The sequence below is a fragment of the Nycticebus coucang genome, chromosome 4 (genome assembly GCF_027406575.1).
Source record: "Nycticebus coucang isolate mNycCou1 chromosome 4, mNycCou1.pri, whole genome shotgun sequence".
NCBI lineage: Eukaryota > Metazoa > Chordata > Mammalia > Primates > Lorisidae > Nycticebus > Nycticebus coucang.
Window position 1 is genome coordinate 87951594 of NC_069783.1, and position 22809 is coordinate 87974402.

Genomic DNA, 22809 nt, shown 5'->3' on the forward strand with positions numbered 1-22809 from the left:
AAAACAAACAACAGAAAACAACACTGTATCTTTTAGACATGTCCACAAATGAGGTGTCTGGGATTTGCTTCAAAATACTCCAAAGCAAAAAAAAAAAAAAATTGTAAGAAGAAATAAAGGAAACAAGAATAGCAGAAAGTTGCTTTTTTTTTTTTTTTTTGAGACAAAGTCTCACTATGTTGCCCTCAGTAGAGTGCCAGGGTATCACAGCTCACACAACCTCAAACTCTTGGGCTTAAGCGATTCTCTTGCCTCAGCCTCCCAAGTAGCTGGGACTACAAGCACCTGCCATGACGCCCGACTATTTTTTGTTGTTCTTGTTGTAGTTGTCATTGTTTGGCAGGTCCAGGCAGGGTTTGAACCTGCCACCTCTGGTGTATGTGGCTGGTGCCCTAGCTGTTTAGCTATAGGCACCAAGCCGAAAGTTGCACGTTCTTACAGCTGTATAGGCAGAGTTCCTATACTCTACTTTTATGGATATTTTGAACATTTCCATAATGAAAAATGTTTGTAAGCAACAGAGTTAAGCCCTAGGATCCTTTTCTCCATGTTATAATGTCAGGCATCTGTCTCCCACATGGCATTGGGCTGAAAGTTTATATTATAAAGGGTAGGAAAGGGCAGATGGTTTGAGAAATAGCAGGCAAGTAAGAGTCCTCACTTTGTGTAGAGGGATCTCACAATCAACAAGTAAATTTGTGGCCAGTCGCGGTGGTTCACACCTATAATCCAGGAGACCGAGGTGGGTGGATTGCCTGAGCTCAGGAGTTTGAGACCAGCCTGAGCAAGAGACCCCACCCACCCACCTTTCTCCACTAAAAGTAGAAAAACTAGCTGGGCATAGAGATGTACACTTGTAGTCCCAGGAGGCTAAGAGAATTGCTCAAGCCCAAGAGTTGGAGGTTGCTGTGAACTATGACACCATGGCACTCTATCAGGCCAATAGAGACTATGTCTCAAAAAAAGAAAGAAAAGAAAATAAGTTACTGTTAATTTCTTCCGTGATGATTTCATTTTCTTCCAAACCTCAGCTAAAGAAACTGTAAGATCTTTCAATGTAGCATCAACAGCCTATGCAAGGCTGTTTTTAATAAGCTTTAAAATCTTATATAACCTTTGTCCTCTGGCTGGACTAATGAAAGTTGTGTTTGATAAAAAAACAAATTTTCATTTTCATTCAAGCCTCACCTTTGAGCATAATCCAACGACAGTGCTCAAAGGAAGCCTATAGTATCTCTACGGCTGGCAGTTAAGGAGACAACCCAACCCAACTGAGTAACAGACAGTTACCAACCATCAACAGACTGAAAAATGGTATGATAGGCCAGGCACGATGACTCATGCCTGTAATCCTAGCACTCTGGGAGGCAGAGGCAGGTGGATTGCCTATGCTCAGGTGTTTGAGACCAGCCTGAGTAAGAGTGAGACCCCATCTCTACTAAAAACAGGAAAAAAAAAAATTAGCTGGGCATTGTGGTGGGTGCCTGTAGTCCCAGCTACTCTGGGGCTGAGGCAGGAGGAAACTTGAACCTGGAGTTTGAGGTTGCTGTGAGCCAGGCTGACACCATGGCACTCTAGCCTGGGCAACAGAGCCAGATCCTGCAATTGAAAATTGTATTTTGTCTACAAAATACAAAAGATGTTGTGAATATAGCACTGATCATGATATGCATTATTTTCTAAACGTGATTTGTGGACAAAAGAGCTAGCTTTTTAAAGTTTGTACTTCGTGCAATTAGTTAATAAACCATGGTAACTGAAGTATGAACTGTGTTGTCAGGGGACTATTGTTCACCGAGGTAACTGAGGTAACTGAAAACTGTGCCTAGTGGAGCCACGCAAAGGAAAGACTAAAGAGGTTAAAATACATAGTGAACTCATCCCCCACTGAGTCCCTGAACTTTGAGCCGTCTGGCTTTTACCCTCCCAAGTTTTCTCTGGGGTTCCCCCAGCAAACTGTTCAGTCAGACCACTCTATGTGAAGGTTTCTCAACCTCAGCATCATTCAAATTTCAGCCCATATAATTCTTTACTGTGGAGGCTGCCCCATGCACTGTAGATGTTTATGGCAGGACCATGGATTTAAACTGTGGAAGTCCATTTATACTAAGATTTTCTTCCAGCCCTGCCACCCTCAAGACAGCAAGACCAACCCCTCCTCTTCGTCCTTTGCCCACTCAAAGTAAGACAATGAGGGTGGAGACCTTTATGATTCACTTCCACATAATGAATAGTAAATGTGTTTTCTCTTTTGATTTTCCAACATTTTCTCTCTACCTTAGTTTCTTGTAAGAATACAGTATATGTAATAACACATAACATGCAAAGTATGTACTAATTCACAATTTATGTGATTGGTAAGGCTTCTGGTCAACAGTAGGTTACTGTTAAGTTTTGGTGGGTTATAAATGGCTTTTCAATTGCAGAGAGGGGGTGACCCTGTGTTCAAGGGTCAACTGTAATATCAAAGCTGGAAACAATATACATAAAATAAAAGTTATACTAAAACAGTAAAATAAAATAGTTTATTCAAACAGGAAAACTTTGGCTGTTAAAAACCATGAGTAGATCTATGTATACTAACTTGAAAATGTCTCTGTTATGCTATTAAAAAGGAATATGCCAAATTGCTATAATAGTCCCCTATGGAATAAGGTCATGCACATTTTGGGGTCACATGAAACAGGGAGGGGTGGAGAAATCTAGGTTGCAGAGCAGCTCCCACTTGTTAAGACATTCATATTCTCCTAAGAATGGCATTAGGCTAACAGAACCCAGATGATTCAAACACAAACAAAAACCACATGAACAAATTCTCTAAAAACTGTAGGCTTTTTTATTCAGTTAAGAGGTAGACAGATGAACATGGAAGGCTGTCCCATTTAACTTACCCAGAGTTCAAATTCCACTCATTCATCTATCCCACACTGCCAGAAATCTTAAAGAATGAACCAAGATTGCCCAAAGGCCTTTTCTTCTTACTTCTTCTTAGCAATAGTCAATGAACTGCTTGCAAAGAAGTTACAAACCTAAATTTTCACTGTGTTCAAAGAACCTCATCCCTCTAAGAAATTCCCACATCTGCCAATACAACCTGCCACTACCGACAGGAGGACAGAGTACCAATGACTCTATTATATAAGAGACTACAATGGAAGCTTAAGTACATTTTTTTGTTGTTTAATCCCTGTGCATGTTAGGGCAGAAGCTGGTGAAACCAACAAAGCAAAGTACACTCTGTCAAATGGCTCTGCATGGTTTAAAAAAAAAAAAAAATCACAAGTTATGTTCAGAGACATCATCAAAACATAATGGAACTGAAGCCTCATACAAAAGTAGAGAAATATGTACAGGAATTCACAGCCCAGAAGGAAAGGGGACCTCAGCAGGAACCAGTGGAAACCTGGCTCTTGTACATAGCTAATTTTGAGACAAGTCATATTTAGCACAAAAGCAATTATAGCACAAGTAACACTTCCCTCCCCTGGCTCCCAAACTTTAAAGACTCTCATCAGTCTTTGGTAACACTGTAATCATTATGCAAGGGAGCAGGAATGGGTAAGGTGGTCCCAACATTGATGCAAATTTTAATCTTGAACAGCTTCACACTCTGAAGATGACATACTTGAAGACTGCCATGATGGCAGCACTGATAACACCAGAAATGGGGACTGTGACAAACCAGGCCATAAAAATGTTACGAAAAAGTCGCCAATCAACTGCCTTCTTGGATCGGAGCCAGCCAACAGATACAACAGAACCCACCTAGGAAAGAAACAGACCAAAGCAACTAATTACTGAAGTGTCAACGGTATTCTGCAAATAGATACCTGAGACCCATTTAGGCAAGATGCCCCACACAACTGGATGAGACCAAGTCCATAAAAGCCAGTCTATAACAAATTAAGATTACTTGTGGGAAGATGAAGGTAATATAAAAATCCCATTATTAAATCTGTACTACCTATGGTAAAATATGACACATGAAGAACATGTCCTTCTTCCCTTCTGAACTACACAACTTAATGAACGTGTTTTGCTTTTAATAATAAATTAAGTTGGGCCAGGTGTGGTTACTCACCCCTCTAATCCTAGCACTCTGGGAAGCCAAGGAGGGTGGACTGCCTGAGCTCAGGAGTTCGGTACCAGCCTGAGCCAGAGTGAAACCTCATCTCTAAAAATAGCCAGGCGTTGTGGCAGGTGCCTTGTAGTCCCTGCTACTTGGGAAGCTAAGACAAGAGAATGGCTTGAGCCCAGAGTTTGAGGTTGCTGTGAGCTGTGATGCCACAGCACTCTACCACGGACAACAAAGTAAGGCTATCTCCCCCCACAGAATTAATTAAGTTTTAGGTTTTCCAAAGACCATTTAGAAGGAGGCTGATATTAAAACCAAAAAGGTGGCTGGGCACAGTGGCTAACGCCTCCGTGAGGCCAAGGAGGGCGGAATGTTTGACCTCAGAAGTTCGTGACCAGCATGAGCAAAAAGCAAGACCCCCATCTCTACTAAAAATAGAAAAACTAGGCAGCACCTGTGGCTCAAAGGCCCCATATGCCAGAGGTGGCGGGCTCAAATCCCGCCCTGGCCAAAAACTGCAAAAAACAAATAGAAAAATTGAGGCAAGAAGATCACTTGAGCCTGAGTTGGAGGTCGCTGTGAGCTATGATGCCATAGCACTCTATCCAGGGCGACAGCTTGAGTCTGTCTCAAAAAAAAAAAAGAAAGAAAGAAAACTGAAAAAGGCAAATGCTGGCCAAGCAGTGTGGCTCATGTCTATATCCTACCACTCCGGAAGGCCAAGTCAGGTGTATTGCTTGAACTCAGGAGTTGGGGACCAGGCTGAGCAAGAGTGTGACCCCATCTCTACTAAAAATAAAAAAAGTAACCAGGTATAGTGGAAGGAGCCTATAGTTCCAGGTACTCAGGAGGCTGAGGCAACAGGATCACTTGAGCCCAGGAGTTTGAAGTTGCTGTGAGCTATGACGCCATAGCACTCTACCCAGGGCAACAGAGTGAGATGGTCTCAAAAAAATGTAAATAAATAAATAGACAAATGCCAGCAGAGACATCTTGGTAGAAAAGGGATGACTCAGCAGTTTAAATTCTCTTAAGGAAGCTAGTTTCTTCCTTATCCTGTAATTAAAATGGTCACCAAGCACCTTAAGATTCAATACATCTCTCAGTACTTTAATCCTGAGAGGTCCTGCTTTCTATAAACACCCTACCCTTCCAATAGTCCAACAAGCCTCAGGGACTTATTAAAACCAGCCCTTCAGCCACTACACATGGTAGCAGAAACTCACCTGGTCAGAATTAAATAGCTAGCCAGCCTATCAGCACACATACCCAGACTGCTAAAAAGAATATAATAGTCCTAAGTAGAAATGCTCAAGATTAAAAAAATTTAGAAAGCTATTACAATGAGGATTAAGTAACCAAGGAAGAGGTTCAGGGCCAGAAATCATACCTAGCTCTAAATAAAAGAACCTTTCCATTATTTGATGAGAATATATGCTTAACTGCTTAAATAGACACATGAAATTGAAAAACATAAGGCTGTATGCTCATCATTTGTCCTAAATTTATAAATTCTTCAAGATTCCAACAACTGCAAAAAACTTCCTAAATCAAAGAATCAAAGTAAAAAAACTCTTACATTATTAGAACCATTCAAAAGACATATGACATTTATATTACACTTACTTTACAATGTGTTGTACTGATGGGCAGGCCAATATTTGATGCGATTACCACAGTAAGGGCAGATGCCAGTTCAATACTGAAGCCACTATAGACATAAAAAGATTACAGTCAAGAATGTAGGCTTTTTGGGGGGGGGGGGGGATAAGCTAACACTACCTCAAGTTCACAGAATTCTGCTTTGTTCTACTCAGTATCAAAACCTCCACTAATACCTTTATTTGCTGTAATTTCCGAAATCTATTCCTGAAATAAGGCCAAGGGATGCCCACTTTCCTTATTCCAAGGTTTAAAGTTCTATATTCTTCTAGAAGTCCATTATTAATTAAAGCCTTCACTTTTATTTTGAAAAATTTAGTGAATAAAATGTGCGACCAAAATGTTTAAGGGCCACACAGTAAACAACATGCAGAAAGTTCACACCAACAATAACGTTAGGAACTTATACAAATTCAGTTACTTTAACTAGAGAGATCTGTGTGCTAGCATTCTGCAGTATGAGATCTCCAAAGAAAATGAGCACTACCCTCCCTAAGACCTGCTTTACCTACTTACCTAGAGGGTGTGATTGGTGTCAGATCCTTCCCCATGGTCTGGATAACTCTCCTGCCCCAAACCCACAGGCCAATACAGATACCAACACCACCATAGAGTAAAAGCCATATGGGTGTTGCCACTTTTGAAGAAACATCTCCCGTTTCATAAACCAGATATAAAGCAACCAGAGGACCGATGGCATTGCTAGAAGAAAAACAAGAAGGAAAGTTATTTTTTCAGGTAGAACTAGAGCTTAGCAAGATCCAAGTTGCTGAATGACTTACCAAACTGTCTATAAAGTATAACTTTCAAGCTTATTTAGCAAGGGAGCCTTTTTTTTGGCCAGGGCTGGGTTTGAACCCACCACCTCCAGTATATGGGGCCGGCACCCTACTCCTTTGAGCCACAGGCACCACCCTGGGAGCTTTTTTTTTTTTTTTGAGACAGTCTCACTATGTCGCCCTCAGTAGAGTGTCATGGCATCACAGCAACCTCAAACTATTGGGCTTAAGCAACTCCCTTGCCTCAGCCTCCCAAGTAGCTGGGACTACAGGAACCTGCCACATTGCCGGGCTATTTTTTGGTTGTAGTTGTTATTGTTGTTTAACAGGCCTAGGCTGGGTTCGCACCTGCCAGCCTCCGTTATGTGGCTGGTGCTGTAACCACTGTGCTATGAGCGCCAAGCCGCAAAGGAGCTTTTGAAGAAAATGAATTTAATCCACTTGGGAGACCAAGACGGTGGATTGCCTGAGCTCACAGGTTCGAGACCAGCCTGAACCAGAGTGAGACCCCATCTCTAAAAAACAGCCAGGTGGTGTGGCGGGCGCCTGTAGTCCCAGCTATTCAGGAATCTGAGGCAAGAGAATCACTTGAGCCCAAAGTTTGAGGTTGCTGTGAGCTAGGATGTCACAGCACTCTACCAAGGATGACCAAGTGAGACTCTCCAAAAAAAAAAAAAAGAAAGAAAATGAATGGGACCCCAACATATGTAACAGAAAAAATTGAATGAAGCTCTGATGGAGAGAGTCCCACACACGTAGTGCCTCTTTCCTCTGACAAGGAGCTTAAATCAACACTCAAGTCCCATCAGCAGTTTACAAACTACTGAATTAAGGCAAATGACCTACAGAGTTGCTCTAGGGCAGAGATTTTAAGTTTTTCATCTTATACCCCACAATATACTATCAAAGAACTACATGCTATCTTGATAGACAAAAGGCTTCTCTATGAAAGACATCTCTGTCTATATTTATTACACAGAGAAATAAAGTTAGAAATACTCTGTAATTCCTCTAAGAATAAAATTTTACTAAGTCAGGTGGCACCTGCGGCACAGTGAGTAGGGTGCCGGCCCCATATATGGAAGGTGGTGGGTTGGAACCCAGCCCTGGGCGAACTGCAACAACAAAAAAATAGCCGGGCATTGTGGTGGACACCTGTGGTCCAAGCTACTTGGGAGGCTGAAGCAAGAGAATCGCTTAAGCCCAAGAGCTGGAGGTTGCTGTGAGCTATGACACCATAGCACTCTACCAAGGATGACAGAGTGAGACTCAGTCTCTAAAAAAAAAAAAAAAAAAAAAAAAAATTTTTCTAAGTCAATAACTGCTATGACCTCACACATCCTATCTAAATTATTCGATGTGCCCTGGGTGTTGTGAGTACCAGTACAACAACCACAGGCTTATAAAAAAGATAAATGGGGCGGCGCCTGTGGCTCAGTCGGTAAGGCGCCAGCCCTGTATACCGAGGGTGGTGGGTTCAAACCCGGCCCCAGCTGAACTGCAACCAAAAAATAGCTGGGCGTTGTGGCGGGCACCTGTAGTCCCAGCTACTCGGAAGGCTGAGGCAAGAGAATCGCTTAAGCCCAGGAGTTGGAGGTTGCTGTGAGCTGTGTGATGCCATGGCACTCTACCGAGGGCCATAAAGTGAGACTCTGTCTCTATAAAAAGAAAAAAAAAAGATAAGATGGTTTAAAAACAGTCAGCAATGTAAGATTCAGTTGACTGACCTGACATCATTGCCACCATGGGCAAAGGATCCGAAGCAGGCTGTAAGGATCTGCAGGAACTGAAAGAGGAGAGAGACTTCAGGCTTATCCTGGTCATACCATTCTTCTAGAGAACTACTACTTCCTTTTCGGTCGCCCAGACCCATCTCTGCCTTGACACTCATGTCCATTTCAGACGCTGAATGAAGGTCAGACACAGCATTGCAGTAACTGGTGTAACTGTCCATTCGAATTCGCTTCTTGGAGTCTGTGTTAGGCCATGTCAGCTTCTCCATTTCTTCACCCTTCTGTTCACTTTCTTTGGCACGGAATGAATCCAGAGGCATGCCACATATAGCCATGGTATATGAAGTGTAGCTATTATTGCGCCTCAAGGGTTTGTCACCAGAGTCCCCCATGCAGTCTCCCACCTTGGCAAGATGTAATTTATGAAGCAGCTCTTTGTACAAGCCGGAATCTTTATGCACAGTGTGATACTGATAGTGGCCACTTGAGTTTATCTGGTTGCTGACAGTCTGATTGAACTGGACAAGGTTTCCATTAGGCAACTCCACTGTACCTAGCCAAGAAAAAAAAGTAACATTGAGTACAAAAAGCATCAAGTCCAAAACAGTAAGCTTTCCAACCACTAGTGCTAACAAAATGAAACTAGGAATCCCAACTCACCATTCATGGTGCTGTCTATGCTGGTTTCCTCTTTCAAGTCCATGCTGGGAAGCCTCTCCCGTTCTGGAGCTTCCTCCAAGTCTCCAAGTTTGAATGAAACTGTTCTCTCCTCCACCACAGCCCAGAGGGGCACAGTGGCTGACCCTACCTCCGAAACAGGATTCCTGTTTTCACCATCACCAAGAGACAACTTTGTTTCTTCATGGTCTTCTTTCAAGCTATTCTTTTTTTCCATTAAGGGGCTTTCAGAAGGACTAGATTTAATTTCTCCTAGGAAACAAAAGGGGTTTGGGTTTGGTTTTGACCATACTACCTTGGTTCCATATCTCCTTTTTCTCCCACCCTAAAATATCCACTCAAGTAAGAATGTATGTAAACTTAAGTTACAATTCAAGATAATTTTCCCATATGCCTTATTATTTGCCAGCAAGTCATCTTTCACTTGAGAACAAACCAGCAATGCAGAATACCCTATACTAGGGGTCCCAGACTTCTGTAAAGGGCCAGACAGTAAATATTTTAGGTTTTGCAGGCTTTTGCTGCAGGTTCTTATTTTTATTTTTACAACCCTTTACAAATGTTAAGAACCCTTCTTAGCTCCCTGCTGACCCATTCTGTAGTGGGAGGTAATTCAAACAGGGGCCTGACAGAGTAAAAATCTGAACTGCACCTAATTTATGTTTGTTTGTTTAAGAGAAAAAAAAATCCAAATTTCAATATGAGAGTTCAAGCAAAGTGACACACTCAATACAGGCAACTGAAGATGACAACTTTAATTTCTACTTCTAAACAACTGTGATATGCCATGAATAGACCAAAATATCTTCTGCTATCATACCAGTGCTCTCAGTATCGACCTGCATGTTCAGGTACCTCAGTCAAACTAAAGACTAGCATTAAAGGAAGACTTGTCTCATCTCCCAGACTGAGGGAAAAATGAGGTCAGACAGTCCTGAAAGCCTTGTTCCCACCATGCACTTAACACAGCCATACTCGCAGAGAACTCTCAGAGGCTCCTCAGTTCAGCTGCAGTGACGCAGCATTCTTCCTAATGCCACTGCAGTCTGTGCATCCCTCAGCTTCTACAGAAACTTTAACTTGCTAACCTAGCATTACATAGATGAAAACTGACCAAAATTTACTTGGTATTTACACTACAGTACAATGTGCTGTAATGGCCTGAACAATTTCCTCACCTGTTAGTTCAATATTTCTACTTCTAGAATGTGGACTCCAACTCTAGCCCAAATATAATACAACGTATAGATGTATTCTAGCACATATACAACATATGCACATTAGACTTAGTTTTGCCTCTCACAATCTGAAACTATACGTACAAGTAGTTGGAAGCAAAGGTTTCCTCTAAGAAAATATTATGTACCTACCTATTCCTTATTTCTCATTATAGTACCCTTATATTTCTCAAATAATAGATGCAATAATTCTCTATCATGTCACTGGCAACTGACCAAGGTACATTGAGAAACAAATCAAACACCCAGCTTATTCTATGGCATAGGTCAAATATTCTTTATGACTGGGTCTCAGGTCATTTTAAGTCCATTTAGGAACAGTTTGAACAAACCCACACCCTCAAAGTTCCCTTTAAAATCTTACTTTGCCAATCTATCCAAATGGTGGATTTTTACAGATGGCCAAACAAAAGATAAATAAGCACATTAAACTTCTGCTATTACTTACGTTCAATTTTTCTCTTCATCCTGGGACATACAAAGAACCAGACGATAAGCGCACAGAAAACTGCACATCCCACCGAGATGAGGATGGTACCCCACAGAGGAAGTTTGTCAAAGCCCAGCACTAGGAGATAAAATGGTGCATCTTGAAAACCCCAGGGCAACAGCCCCTTGCAACACTGTGTAAACCCTCCTCGGGTACTGAGGGGTCCCCAAGCCAGCCCATCACTCTTACCAACCACTGCCAGCTTTATTTACACAGGATGTCCTGTGCTAACGGCCACACAAATTTGGGAGAAAGATCCAATGATCATCTGAAACCCACGCCATCCTGGCCCACTTAAAACACCTCCTAGATTCAAGTGTCCTAAGGTTTTTCATGTGGTTTTCTTTTCTTCACTTTAAAAGACAGTGAGAATCACTATACTCTGAAGACCTATGACTATAGCTATGTAAAAAACAGAAGCATTCCACTCCCCAGCTCCTGATCCCTAAGAGCCATAAATAACACTGATACACATAAATTTACTTTAATGGTAAAAAAGGGAAGTGCCCCAGTATTCAGTGACATTTGTTTTGCTGATAGAATTCCCCCTGTGGAAAAGGTATAACATCTATAGTAATAGCTCTCAGTAAAATCCTTTGACAAAATTATCTCTTTGAAAGCATTATCAAACTAACATACAGAATCCCAAAAATAATAGTTTAAAAAATTGTCTTTCGCAAAAGAAAAAATTTAGTGGCAACTGCACTAAGAAGCCACCTTAAAAGAGACTTGCCTAGTAATAGGTTTCATATGGCTTACATAGTATCAGTCATTATGTACTTGTCACTTACATGCCAAGGCTCCAAATTATTAGCCTATGCTAAACACAGAAAGCAAACCAGTAAAGTCTAAAACATGTCATAATGATCTGTAGTTGATCCAGGAATAGCTTAGTTACTCCTGCTTGTTTGCTTTATTTGCTTTTTATATATATAATTACACATACTCCTCAACTTACAATGGAGTTACATACTTATAAGCCCATCATAAAGTCAACAGACCATTAAGCAAACCATTGTAAATCAGGAACCATCTGTACTTGTACAATGGAAATTCTATCACACTCAAAAATTATTAGTCTTTAAAAATGAGATTTTTTTCTTTTTCTTTGTTTTTTTTTTTTGAGACAGAGTCTCACTATGTCACCCTGGGTAGAGTGCCATGGCATCACAGCTCACAGCAACCTCTAACTTTTGGGCTTAAGCAATTCTTTGCCTCAGCCTCCAAGTAGCTGGGACTACAGACACCTGTCACAATGTCTGGCTATTTTTGGGTTGCAGTTGTTAGCTGGCCCAGGCCGGGTTCGAACCTGCTGCCATAACCTCTGTGCTACGGATGCTGAGCCAAAATGAGATATTTGTTAAAAAAGAAATTAAATTGAGGTCCCTCCAACACTAAAATTCTATAATGACTTTAAGTCTTTTCATTTTAATTTCTGCTTTCAGGGCGGTGCCTGTGGCTCAGTGAGTAGGGCACCAGCTCTATATACCGAGGGTGGCAGTTCACACCACGCCCCGGCCAAACTGCTACAAAAAAATAGCCAAGGGTTGTGGTGGGTATCTGTAGTGCTGAGGCAAGAGAATCACCTAAACCCAAGAGCTGAAGATTGCTATGAGCTGTGACGCCACGGCTCTTTACCCAGGGCAACGTAAGACTCTGTCTCTTAAAAAAAAAAAATTCTGCTTTCAATTTTAATTGTGTAGTTGTACAAAAACATACATAAAATTTAATTGTCCCTATCAAAATTTCTCTATATTCCATGCCAAAGGAGAAATAAAGTTTTTCTTATAAAATGGTGTGTAAAGGACAAAACAAAAACATCAAAATTTCTCATTTTCAAAACAACGGAAATTTCTCTAATTTTACTGAATTACAAGCTTTGCTACTACCACATAAACCATATGTACTTAGAAGTCTCATTTTAGTTTAACATTAAGAATTTAATGTACAACAGAATGAAATTTTTTAAAAAGAGTCTTACTTTGTCACCCTTGGTAGAGTGCTATGGCATCATAGCTCACAGCAACCTTAAACACTTGGGCTCAGACGATCCTCTTGCCTCACAACCTCTCAAGTAGCTGGGACTACAGGCACCTACCACTACGTCTGGCTAGTTTTTCTATTTTTAGTAGAGATGGGGTCTTGCTTTTACTCAGGCTGGTCTTGAACTCCAAAGCTTAAAAAGTCTAACCTCCTCCACCTCCCAGAATGCTAGAATCACAGGTGTGAGCCACCTCTGTGGCCAGCCAATAGAATGAAAATTTGTCATACAAACTTCTCTTCACCTGCACAAAAAATTCAGTAACCAGTAACCCCTAAGTAAGAAAAATATTCTCATAAAGTCTCTTTCCTTGATTATTCCAAGAACAAAGGCAAGATTAAAAACACTTAGTTAATGCCATTTTTGGCCAGCAGCTTATTATTTCAGTGAGGTTTAAAAAGAAAGTCATGACCCATTAGTGCAAAATGGTGTAATGGTGAGGAAGGTGGGGCAAAATGAGAATTAAAATAACTAAAAAGAAAATTTAAAAATATGAATGCATGGCACATAAGGGTAAGTGGCTTCATGACAGTTAATCTCTCTATATATATGCCCTATATTTGTTTAGTCAGAAGAATAGAACCCACTGACTACGTATTTGTAGTCACAGACTATCAAGCTAAATGAGCCTTTGTAGATACCAAAGCCTATTATCAATCTTTTGTAGTTGCTAAAATGAACACACAGCACCATAATTTAATCCATGCTTTGTCATACTCCCAAACTTCGAAATAATATTTACATGCTCATAGATTATTTTTCCTCTTAGCTGCATGAATTCTAATTCCAAATGCACTTAGAGCAAATGTTAAACATCTCAACTCTTCTCATTCAATAGCAGATTAAAGGGAGTAAATTTAGTTCTTAGAAATAAAAGGAGCTCCATTTGGGAGAGAAAAATGAGAATATCCAGCAAACCAGTCCTCAACGACTGATTATTGAAGACCAGACATAACTAATGACTCTTCAGTAGTTGAGGTCAGTATCAATTCCAGATTTTTGGCATAGATAGGAGAAAAGGAGGGAGAAGATCATATTATCGATGGATCCTGTGAAGACTAAAGAGGAAAGGTCTGTAGTGATTTAGAATCTGAGCAGGTCTCTTTGGTTGAAAAACTATCTAGGTTAACTCAGCATACACTAGCCTGCAGCCTTCTGAAATGGGCGCAGGCCAGCCACCTTCTAGGAGATTTCAGCCCTGTAAAGCAAAAAGGGTAAATTGGGCATTTAATGCAAGTTTTGGAAACAACTTTAAATTCACATTTAAATATCTTAGTATGTACTTACATGGTGCTCCAGTATACATGATGGAAAAGAGGTTTATCCCAATTGTGCAAGCATAGAAAACTGGCAAAGCTCGCAAACCATTAGGAACTGGATCTGCCTGTAAAACATTAGAAGAAGTATCTTAAAAGCTGTTAACCATTTCCACAGAACCTTGTAATAGGGCCAGTTTGAGAATTACAGTGCCAATAACTATTCCTCCACGGTGGTTCCTAAGGCAAAGAGGGCTTTTCCTGCATTTGTGCCTGAAAGTCTCCCTGCAAAGACTCATTCCACCCTCTACCCAAAGGTAATTTATTTTTTGCTATTTGTAACTAGGCTACCATACTGTTAACTGATAACTACCTCAATAATCACCTTCCATACTCGTGTTCTAAAGTAACTGAAACCCACATGTAAGAAACAGGGCATGGGGCGGCGCCTGTGGCTCAGTCGGTAAGGCGCCGGCCCCATATGCCGAGGGTGGCGGGTTCAAACCCAGCCCCGGCCAAACTGCAACAAAAAATAAAAATAGCCGGGCATTGTGGCGGGCGCCTGTAGTCCCAGCTACTCGGGAGGCTGAGGCAAGAGAATCGCTTAAGCCCAGGAGTTGGAGGTTGCTGTGAGCTGTGTGAGGCCACGGCACTCTACCAAGGGCGATAAAGTGAGACTCTGTCTCTACAAAAAAAAAAAAAAAAAGAAACAGGGCATGAGGCTTGGCGCCAATAGCTCAGTGGTTAAGGTGCTGGCCATGTACAGTGGGGCTGGCGGGTTCAAACCCCGCCCTGGTGGGCTAAACAACAATGACAACAACAACAACAACAATAAAAATAGCAGGGCACTGTGTCAAACACCTGTAGTCCCAGCTACTTGGGAGGCTGAGGCAAGAGAATCACTTAAGCTCAAGAGTTTGAGGTTGCTGTGAGCCGTGATGCCACAGTACTCTATTACAGGTGACATAGTGAGACTGTCTCCAAAAAAAAAAAAAAAAAAGAAAAGAGAAAAGAAACAGGGCATGAGCTCTCAGAACACTGCATACCTGACTTCATACCTTCAAAGATTAGAAATAAAACACACAGCAGAACAGACGTGCTACAACCATCTCGTCTAAACATCTGAAAAATATATATGCCATAATTAATGCTTCATCAAAGTGCAAAAATAAAAATCAACAGCACAAAAAAGTCATCCACTTACTCAACAGACTAAATCAATCACAAATCTCAAAACTGAAACAGTCAAGGAAATGAGACAAGTTCCTACTCTCACAGAACTGATGCTCCCAATCTAGTATGGAATAATATAAAATGTTGACAAATACTGTGAGGGAAATCAGACATGTAAGGGGACAGTAATGGAAAGAGGAACCTGTTTTAATTTGGTGGGGTGTTAAGGGTGAACATAACATGACGATATTAAGCCAACAAGCCATGTATATTAACTAGGGGAAGAGAAGAAGTAAGCCCCCTGTTTATCTGAGGGATGAATATTCCAGACATGGGTATCAGCAAGTGCCCTGAGGCAAAAACTTGACATATTTAAGGAACCTCAAGAAAGCCAGTGTGACTGAAAGTGAAAAGATTCCACAACAACAAATCTATATTAGGTACATACGAAAACACCCAAGTTAAACACTTAAAGAAGGGTAGCATAGATCTGAATAAATACATGTGAAGACTAAACTTTAAAGAGCTTGGCCTATAGGTTTAATGCCTACTTGATCACAATTCCAATGGAGTATCTTGGGGAAGGAAAGACCCAAGTGATCCTAAAGCTTCTGACAAGAATACTCACTTTGGGAAGAGGAAGGTAGTGGCTTAAGAACATGAAACAAGGGCGGCGCCTGTGGCTCAGTCAGCAAGGTGCTGGCCCCATATACCAAGAGTGGCGGGTTCAAACCCGGCCCCGGCCGAACTGCAACAACAACAAAAAAAAAATAGCTGGGCGTTGTGGTGGGCGCCTGTAGTCCAAGCTACTTGGGAGGCTGAGGCAAGAGAATCACTTAAGCCCAGGAGTTGGAGGTTGCTGTGAGCTGTGTGATGCCACAGCACTCTACCAAGGGCCATAAAGTGAGACTCAGTCTCTAAAAAAAAAGAACATGAAACAAGACCAAGCTCACAGACCTGTGTGGAGTAAAGGTGCCCGTCCAAATCAGCAGAGATGAGCCCTCTTTGAAAACCACTTTAAATTTTAACTCTCATATACTGTTTACAAAAATGCTTAACAGGAGGTGAAGTTGCCAAAACAAAAACACCACTCTACAGAAACTAGGAAGGGTTAAACATGCCTGAGTAAAGCAGAGGTCACACCCAGAGAGCAGTCAACAAGGTTATGAACATGAAGTGTACATTTTTCTTTTAAAGACTATCCACAGCCTTAAGAAAATTCTCCCCCCAAAACCCCAACACCTTCAAAGAGTAAAACCCTAACAGATTTTCAAAGACTACTTGGCAATGTGCCCTCTATAGATTTAGCTGTATTGACTGGTCAGAATTTAGAAGTAGCAACCCATGTATTTATTTTCCTGTACAGCCCAAGGAAGAGTTCCCTGCTATAAAAAAAATCTGAGTAGCTGGGGGCGGCGCCTATGGCTCAGTGAGTAGGGCACCGGCCCTATATACCAAGGGTGGTTAGCTGGGGGCGGCGCCTGTGGCTCATGGCACTCTACCGTGGGTGACAAAGTGAGACTCTGTCTCTTAAAAAAAAAAAAAAAAAAAAGTAGCTGGGATGAGGTAGGAGAATGAACAACACTACTACTAAGAGTTACTTATGAAATACAGGCTCGTGGTTTACATCAAAGTTCCCAAGGATCTAGGAAAAATATAAAACTAAAAAGGTCTCTCCCTTTAACTCCCTCTCTAGTTCTTTCCTATCTCCCCCAGGAAGGATCCAGCACTAATGATTTTCATGAAACAGCTTTTATCACTGTTTAATCCACCTCACACACTTAGACTTTACCTGAAAATAACGTCAATACCTCATCCTCTAGTTATGTGGGATGGAAAGGGGTTTTCAGATCCTCCCTTTCACCAGATGATTTATTTTTTACATTTGGATGTTCCTGTAAGTTTTCGTCTAAAGAAAAGACAGACATCCTAGATGCATTTAACATGATCCCTAACAAATAAGAGGATACTAAAATCTCTGGGGTTTTTTTACTGGAATTCAAAGATACTCATCAGTAGTATCAAGGCCCATTCCTTCTGTGTAAAGATATCACCCTTAACAGAAGCACCTTACCTCCTTCTCCTATTAGGTTATTAACATCATTGGAACAAACATTCAGAAAAGAGAAAAATTTTTAAATGCAATTTGGTTGACATTTTTAAAATGCTACTTTAATCTTAATTTTTTAATTTGAATTTTAAGAATTGGGATAAATCTCAATGGTGAAATATTCATACTTTAGCAGCGTGCTTCCTTGAAACTTAAAAGCCTGGCTCGGTGCCCACAGCTCAGTGGTTAGGGCACCAGCCACGTACATCAAGGCTGGTGGGTTAGAACCCAGCCCGGGCCTGCTAAACAACAATGACAACTACAACCAAAAAATAGCCAGACATTGTGGCAGGTGCCTATAGTCCCAGCTACTTGGAAGGCTGAGGCAAGAGAATCACTTAAGCCCAAGAGTTTAAGGTTGATGTGAGCTGTGAAGCCAGGGTACTCTACCTAGGGCGACATAGTGAGACTCTGTCTCAAAATAAATAAATAAATAATTAAATAAGTAAATGCCTAACAGTAACCAGAAATATTTAAACTCATCACCTAAAAACTCCCATCTGTTACCAAGAAATTGGCATGCAAGTGTGTGTGTGGTCTGCATAAGATATAGGATGATCAATACTTTATTTTTGAGACAGTCTCATTTTGTTGCCCCCAGTAGAGAGCCATGGCATAGCTCACAGCAACCTCAGACTCTTGGGCTCAAGCGATTCTCTTGCCTCGGTCTCCCAAGTAGCTGGGACTACAGAAACCCCACACACACACACACACAATACCTGGCTATTTTTTTTTGTTGTTGTTGTTGTTTTTTTTTTTTTTTTTTGTAGAGACAGAGTCTCACTTTATCGCCCTTGGTAGAGTGCTGTGGCGTCACACAGCTCACAGCAACCTCCAACTCCTGGGCTTAGGCGATTCTCTTGCCTCAGCCTCCCGAGTAGCTGGGACTACAGGCGCCCGCCACAATGCCCGGCTATTTTTTTGTTGCAGTTTGGCCGGGGCTGGGTTTGAACCCACCACCCTTGGTATATGGGGCTGGCGCCCTACTCACTGAGCCACAGGTGCCTGGCTATTTTTAAAGACAGGGTCTTCCTCCAGCTCAAGCAATACCCACTGCCTTGGCTTCCCAGAGTGCTGAGATTACAGCCATGAGCTACCACACCCGGACTGATCAATATTGTTTTATTTTATTTTATTATTTTTTATTTTTGCAATTTTTGGCCAGGGCTGGGTTTGAACCTGCCACCTCCGGCATATGGGGCCAGCGCCCTACTCCTTTGAGCCATAGGCGCCACCCGATCAATATTGTTTTAAACGTTTTTTTTTTTTTTTTTTTTTTTTGAGATAGTCTCTCTATGCCGCCCTCAGTAGAGTGCCGTGGTGTCACAGCTCACAGCAACCTCAAACTCTTGGGTTTAAGCAATTCTCTTTCCTCAGCCTCCAAGTAGCTGGGACTACAGGCACCCGCCACACGCCTGGCTATTTTTTGGTTACAGTTGTCGTTGTTTAGCTGGACCAGGCCAGGTTCAAACCCACCAGGTTCAGTGTATGTGGCTGACGCCGTAACCACTATGCCAGTGCCAAGCCTATTTTGAATATTATTGTAATCACTCTCAATCATCTGATTATCTCCATCCCTATACCCATATAGGAAATACTCAGTTCAGTGCTGGGCAAGATGGCTCATGCCTGTAATCCTACTACTCAGGGAGGTTGAGGGGGAAGATTATTTGAGCTCAGGAGTTTGAGACCAGCCTGAGCAAAAGTAGACCCCTCCAACCTCCCACCCCATCTCCACAAAAAACACAAAAATCAGCCAGGTGTAGTGGTACACACCTGTAGTCCCAGAGATTGCAGTGAACTAGGATAGTACCACTGCAATCTAGTCAAGAGACAGAGCAAGACCTTGTCTCAAAAACAAAAACACAAAAGGGTGAGGGTAAAAATACCTGGTATGCATTTTCAAATGAGAGGTTGGGGGAACCTGAAAAATCCCTTTACACCTCAGAGCACTACCATTCCTTCTCCAAGAAAAAAGACAAGTTTAATTTGAGGTAAGATACACAAAGCCTCTCCAGAACTAGAACAATTTGCTTCCTAATAATTTATAGAGTCAGTGTAAGGCGGCGCCTGTGGCTCAGTGAGTAGGGCGCTGGCCCCATATACCAAGGGTGGCGGGATGGAACCTGACCCCAGCCAAACTGCAACAAAAAATAGCTGGGAGATGTGGCGGGTGCCTGTAGTCCCAGCTACTCGGGAGGCTGAGGCAAGAGAATCACCTAAGCCCAAGAGCTGGAGGTTGCTGTGAGCTGTGATGCCACAGAAAGTCAGTGTAGCCAGGTGCAGTAGCTCACACCTGTGATCCCAGCACTTGGGAGGCTGAAGCAGGTGGACTGCCTGAGCTCAAGAGTTCGAGAACAGCCTGAGCCAGAGCAAGACCTGGTCTCTAAGAGGAGCCAGGCGTTATGGCAGGTGCCTGTAGTCCCAGCTACTTGGGAGGCTGAGGCAAGAGAATCACTTAAGCCCAAGAGTTTGAGGTTGCTATGAGCTATGACCCCATGATACTATACCAACGGTGACCAAGTGAGACTGTCTCAAAAAAAAAAAAATAAATAAAATTTTTAATTAAAAGAAAATTATACCAAGCTATGTATGTCAAGTTTTCAAAGTGTTAAACTTCTCATTGAAACAATTTACCAGGCATAGAATTTCTATGGAGAAGAGACAAATGCCTCCCTAGAGAAACTTAAAACCACATTTGTGAGTCTGAATACATTCTTACATCCTGGGCCTAAGCTACCTATCTCCCTTCACTAGATTTCTACAGTTTAGGGACATTTTTAAGAAGTAACAATGGACCCTTTAGAGCCATTCACCTTAGAAAAAGGACAACATTGTTTTCCTGAGAAAAATGCATTTATTCTTACTGTAATTCAGCCCAATGCCAACATAATCCCTTCGTGTCTTCATCTGTTTTGGAGTCAGCATGACTTCCTTAGAAAGAGAAATGCTATCTGGTCTCTCAAAAGGGATTTTCCAATGGACAGGAAAAGGCTGCTGCTTGGGGGGGGGGGGGGGGCAAAAACTACCTTTTACTGGTTCTTTTTACTTATTCTGAGAAACTAGACAAGAGTCACTATGAGAGGGATTGTCCTCATCTAACAGCCTATAAACTGGTTAGGTTAATCAGCACCGTAAAGACCCATTTAAACTGGCAGCTTGGTAAAAGCCAATGACTTGTTAAACCCCAAGCATACACTTCAAACCGGCCTGAATGTAATAGCAGTTTATAGAAAGTAATAACCTGCCTATACCTAAATGAATTTCCTTATTTTTTTCACTTCCAGTTTATTGACACACTGCAATATTCAATTTTTCCTTCCTGAATGGCCTCTTCAGTACTACTAAAAACGTGCCTTTGAGAGCTCCACAAAATACAACAAATGTGCAGAACAAATAACTTTAACTTTCCACAGCCACATGCCACACACCAATCACACCTGCAAGAATGTCACTGGGTTTGAGTGGGACCCAAGAAAGGTCCTCTCTATAGCGGGGAGAAGGGTTACCTTACGGAGAATGAATGCACGGACAAGGAAGAATAGTATTCCAGACATAATTCCAGAAAGCAGTGGAGACACGAACCAAGACATCACTGGAATAAAACACATTAAGAAAAAATGTTAAATGAGGAAAATCAGAAACCAAAAAACACTTTAAATGTTAATGTTCTATTTTCAAAACTCTCAAATTTGTCCCTCCACCTTATACCATAAACTCCCATACACAATGCCATAGTAACATATGACAAAAACAAAAATGAAGCAGCATTCAGAATCAAACATACCAATTTTTATCAGTTCAGACCACTTGACACCCTCCTGCCCCTTCGCCACGAGGGAGAAACCAATGGTTGCGCCAACAATACAATGGGTCCCAGAAATGGGGAGCTTCAAAAACGAAGCCACTAGTTGCCACACAGCAGAACCTGAAACAGCCAAGTTTTATTAAGTAAATGAAAAAACTCTATTATGTACGCAGTGCACTCTGATGGCAATAATCAGCAAGGTGCAGCACAAAAATGGGACGATCCGAAACAAAACTTGCTCACCCACTATCAACGGGGTAATACACAAGAACTCACCAAACATAGCACTGACTGAGCCGGCCATCAGCAGCCCCTGGGTCGAGTTGTACATCTCCACGTCAATCAAGCCCTTCCGGATGGTTTCGCTCACTTTGGCCCCCAATAAGACGGAGCCCACTGTTTCAAAGAAGCTAGCTAGGATGCAGGCTTGCTTCAGGGTCACTACACCTGAACCCACAGCTGTACCAAAAGAATTTGCTACATCATTGGCACCCACAGAGAATGCCAAGACAAATGCAATGATGAAGCCTAAGGTGAGGATCCATAGGTGCAACGAACCAGAAGCGGTAGTAGCAGCTATAGTACTGGTGCTCAGCGTTGGTACGGTAGTTTCCATTCTCTATAGTGGTTTTTTAATTAAGAAGAGAATTACCGAGCGGCTTTCAAGATGTGTAAACACAATATGAGGTATCAAAAATGCTATAATAAATAATATATATTATATAAAATTAAATACTGTAAACTACGGCACACAAACCCAGGTGGGGAGTTACTGCTATACACTGCGTATGGACGTCTGTTGTCTGGGGGTTCTTTGGCTCTGGAGGGCTAGAAGCACGGAGCGGAATTCCATGGCGGAGAGGAGAAAGGACGAGAGTTCATCCTGGGGGAGGGGGAGAAAATGACAATAGCGGTGGCGGCACCCAGCTCTACCCTCCGCTCTCGGCCCCTGCCCCTTCCCCCGTAGGACCCGCGACGCAGCGAGGCACGTGGTGCCGGGGCCTCCGCTGCCCGGCGAACGCCCAGCCCGACTGCCGAGCCGTCCGCCCGCGCTCGCGATGGGCGCGCGAACCGGAAAAGGGCCATTCCCGCGCGCGCCGCTCGGGGACCGCCAAAAAATGCCCGCGGGCGGGCAAGCGGGCGGGGTAGGGGAGCGAGGCGGACAGCAACAAGCCAGAGCTTGCCCGGCCGTCCGCACTGGCCCGCACGGCCGCCTCCCGCGCCGCCGCGTAGGGCTCGGAACAGGGGTGAAGAGCGAGCCCCTCTGGGCGGCGGCGCCACTCACCAGAAGAGAAGGGCGGAGCGGGAGACAAGGAGACCGAGGCTGCAGCAGCGGGCTGGAGATACGGACACGCGCACCTGCGGCCGGCGAACAGACGGCCCAGGCCGCGGAACTGGCGACGGCCCTGCGGGGCTCTTGACCCACGAGGGCAGCAGGCGCCTCAGCAACTGAGAAGAGAAAACACGCAGCGCGCGCCGGCAGCCATCACTCTGGTGGAGCACGCCGCCGGCCTGTATTTATAGGCGGCGCTGCGACCCGCGTGACCTGCCGCGCCTCGAGCCGGCCCTGGAGCCCCGCCCCCGAGATGACGCAGCCCGTCTGCCGGGCGAGCCCAGCCGGGTGAGCCCAACCAAGGCGCTCATTGGTCCGTCCTGCGCCGCCGGCCACGCCCCAGAAAGGAGCTGGTCCACGTGGGGCGGGGCAGCTCCCTCTTTCGGCTTGGCAGCGGCCTGGGAGAACCGTCCTGCGGATCGCAGAAACTGTG

General features: G+C 43.0%; 1 protein-coding gene across 1 annotated transcript; it reads right to left on the reverse strand.

The window, feature by feature from the left end:
• Window positions 1–2816: 2816 nt before the first annotated feature.
• On the reverse strand, window positions 2817–22514 carry SLC20A1 (solute carrier family 20 member 1). The gene is made up of 12 exons (XM_053589832.1): window positions 22329–22514; window positions 21801–21926; window positions 21320–21662; window positions 21023–21163; window positions 20745–20830; window positions 13984–14080; window positions 10614–10733; window positions 8910–9179; window positions 8244–8802; window positions 6254–6439; window positions 5702–5786; window positions 2817–3765 (listed from the first exon to the last, which is right to left on the reverse strand). Exons 3-12 carry the CDS (start codon window positions 21657–21659, stop codon window positions 3604–3606), a joined length of 2046 nt encoding a protein of 681 aa, XP_053445807.1. The 5' UTR covers window positions 21660–21662; window positions 21801–21926; window positions 22329–22514; the 3' UTR covers window positions 2817–3603.
• Between the last annotated feature and the right edge of the window lie 295 nt (window positions 22515–22809).